The 2,098-nt window shown below is 59.1% G+C and overlaps 1 protein-coding gene across 1 annotated transcript in view; it reads left to right on the top strand.

Moving 5' to 3' along the window:
• Positions 1-1,197: 1,197 nt before the first annotated feature.
• Positions 1,198-2,098, top strand: part of KHDC3L (KH domain containing 3 like, subcortical maternal complex member) — a 1,526-nt gene continuing 625 nt past the window's right edge. Inside the window, exons 1-3 of the mRNA XM_024731899.1 lie at positions 1,198-1,366; positions 1,518-1,721; positions 1,965-2,076. Of these exons, the coding sequence (XP_024587667.1) occupies positions 1,198-1,366; positions 1,518-1,721; positions 1,965-2,076 (485 nt within the window). The remainder of the gene's footprint in view (positions 1,367-1,517; positions 1,722-1,964; positions 2,077-2,098) is intronic.

Below are 2,098 nucleotides of genomic sequence, written 5' to 3'. Positions count from 1 at the left end.
TTCATGGGGATGCTTCCTGAATTGGATTCTCGTTGGTGACACTGATGGGGCCCTCACATGTCAATTTCTAGTTGCTATGTTAGTGGCCCCCAGAACCTACAGGGGAGGTGGTAACGGAGCCCAGATCCTTGGGTTTCAGTTATACACTCTCCTAATGATTCTGTCTACCCACGGACGTTTATATGTCTATCCCATCCGTGAGGCTTTGAATGGATCCTTTGAATGGAGCCCTTCTTTGGCTCCTAATTCATATTCTGCTTAGGTCTGAAGACTTTTAACCCTGTCAGACACCTGCAAATTTCTCATGCACTTCTTTGGCCACAGAGCAAACAAGGAGCCTGACTGAATTCCGAGGCTCTCTGACCGCTGGATCTGGGCATGATATGCCAACCACTGGTGGGAGAGCTATGTACCTTCATCTTCCGGGGCCGCAGTTAATAGGCAATGCTTTCAGCTGGACAGAAAAATCAAGAAATAGAGCTATAATCGTTTTACTTTCAAGGGATTTCCCTCTGGGGTGCAAACCACACGGACCAGGCGCTGTTGGGTGTGCGCAGCCGTCTCTAACAGGTTAAGGCCGAAGCGTGAAATGCAGTGGCATCTGGGGAAGGTGTTCAGTGGTCAGGGTTCAGGAGGAAGTGGGGAGGAGCTTACTTTGGCCTCCGAATACCTTTTTCTGCTCCTTGAGCGTTTGTTTTTCCGACGTACTTAATTAGATTTTCCATTAAAATTTATTCCAACGCCTCGGGAACGCTAAACTGGTCCCCTTAGAACTGTCTGAAAGGCACCCGGGTCTCTGCAAATACCGATTCGCTCCTCTGAAAGCTGTCGGCCCGACGTTGGATCTTCCCTACGTCTCCGGGTCCGTCCTGGCCGCCCAGCGTCCACAGTTAAGGCTTCCGCAGCTTCCCGGTTGTGGCCTCTAGCCTGGTGCTCGGGGAAGCGGCAGGATCCAGATGCTACCGCCCAGCGAGAGCGCTCTGGGCGCGCGCCCCAGCGCAGCTGCGCCTTGCGGGCAAGGAGCCCCGGCTGCGGGTTTCGGAGGCGAGGCCTGGAGTCCAATGAGGAGGGCGCGGGTGAGGGAGGGGCTTGCCGAAAGCCCTGGATATAAGACCGGGGGACCCTTGCGGCGGCGGGTCTCACGCGCGGCCGGCGGTTGGCAGCGGACCCACAGCCCCCTGCGAGGCTCGCCGCGGCATGGCCGCCCCCAAGCGGTTTCCGACGCTTGTTCAGCTGGAGCAGCGAGAAGGGACGCTCTTCGAGGTGCTCGGTAACCTCACCAAGCGGCCCTACTGGTTTCACTCCGAGTACCTGAAGAGTCCGAGGGCAATTCACCTGGAGGCCTGGCTGGTGGAAGCAATCTTCGGTGAGCGGGCCCGAGCGGTGAGGCCGAGGCCGCCCCTCACCGCAGGCTGGCCGCGCCCAGGCAGCCTCTTCGCGGCTCTGGCTCGCGTCCGGGCCCCCGCTGCCTCCCCTCCCAGGCCCCACTGCTCACCACCTCGTTGCTTCCTGCGCAGGCCTGGGCGGAGAGCACATCCCACATGTCGAGTGTGTGTCGCAGACCCTGCTTCACGTTAATCAGTGGGACCCGGACGGCGAGGCTGAGATCTTGATATTTGGACGGCCTTATTACCAGAAGGATGTATACACAATGATCATGAACTTGGCTGACTATCACCGCCAACTCCGGGCGCAAAGTACGGGGCCGGGAACAATGAGACGTACCTAGGCAGGCCCTGGGTTCCTTGGGAGGGATTCTGGTGCGTCCTGGCTGTGCCGGGGCAGCGGTCTCATCCTCTTAATTCGACTGGCAGAAGGTTTCCTCTTTGCAAGGGATCCAGAGGAGCAAATTGACCTCGTTCTCTCAGATTCCGGGCTCCGACCCCGCAGCCCGAAGGGGTAACTCCTTATGTGGAGAGTATGTGGGACACAGGTGCGACCTCCTGTCTTTGCTCTTCTTCCAGGCTCTGAGAAGCCTCCTGCCCGGGAGGCGGCGACCCAGCGGTCCCCCAGTGCAGTCCGACAGGCGGCAACCCATCTGTGCCCCGGCGAAGCCCGGGAGGCCGGGACCCAGCGGTCTCCCTGCGCGGTCCGGCAG

Source organism: Neophocaena asiaeorientalis, unplaced genomic scaffold (genome assembly GCF_003031525.2).
Source record: "Neophocaena asiaeorientalis asiaeorientalis breed wild unplaced genomic scaffold, Neophocaena_asiaeorientalis_V1.1 scaffold450, whole genome shotgun sequence".
NCBI lineage: Eukaryota > Metazoa > Chordata > Mammalia > Artiodactyla > Phocoenidae > Neophocaena > Neophocaena asiaeorientalis.
This window is presented reverse-complemented; position numbering and strand designations above follow the sequence as displayed.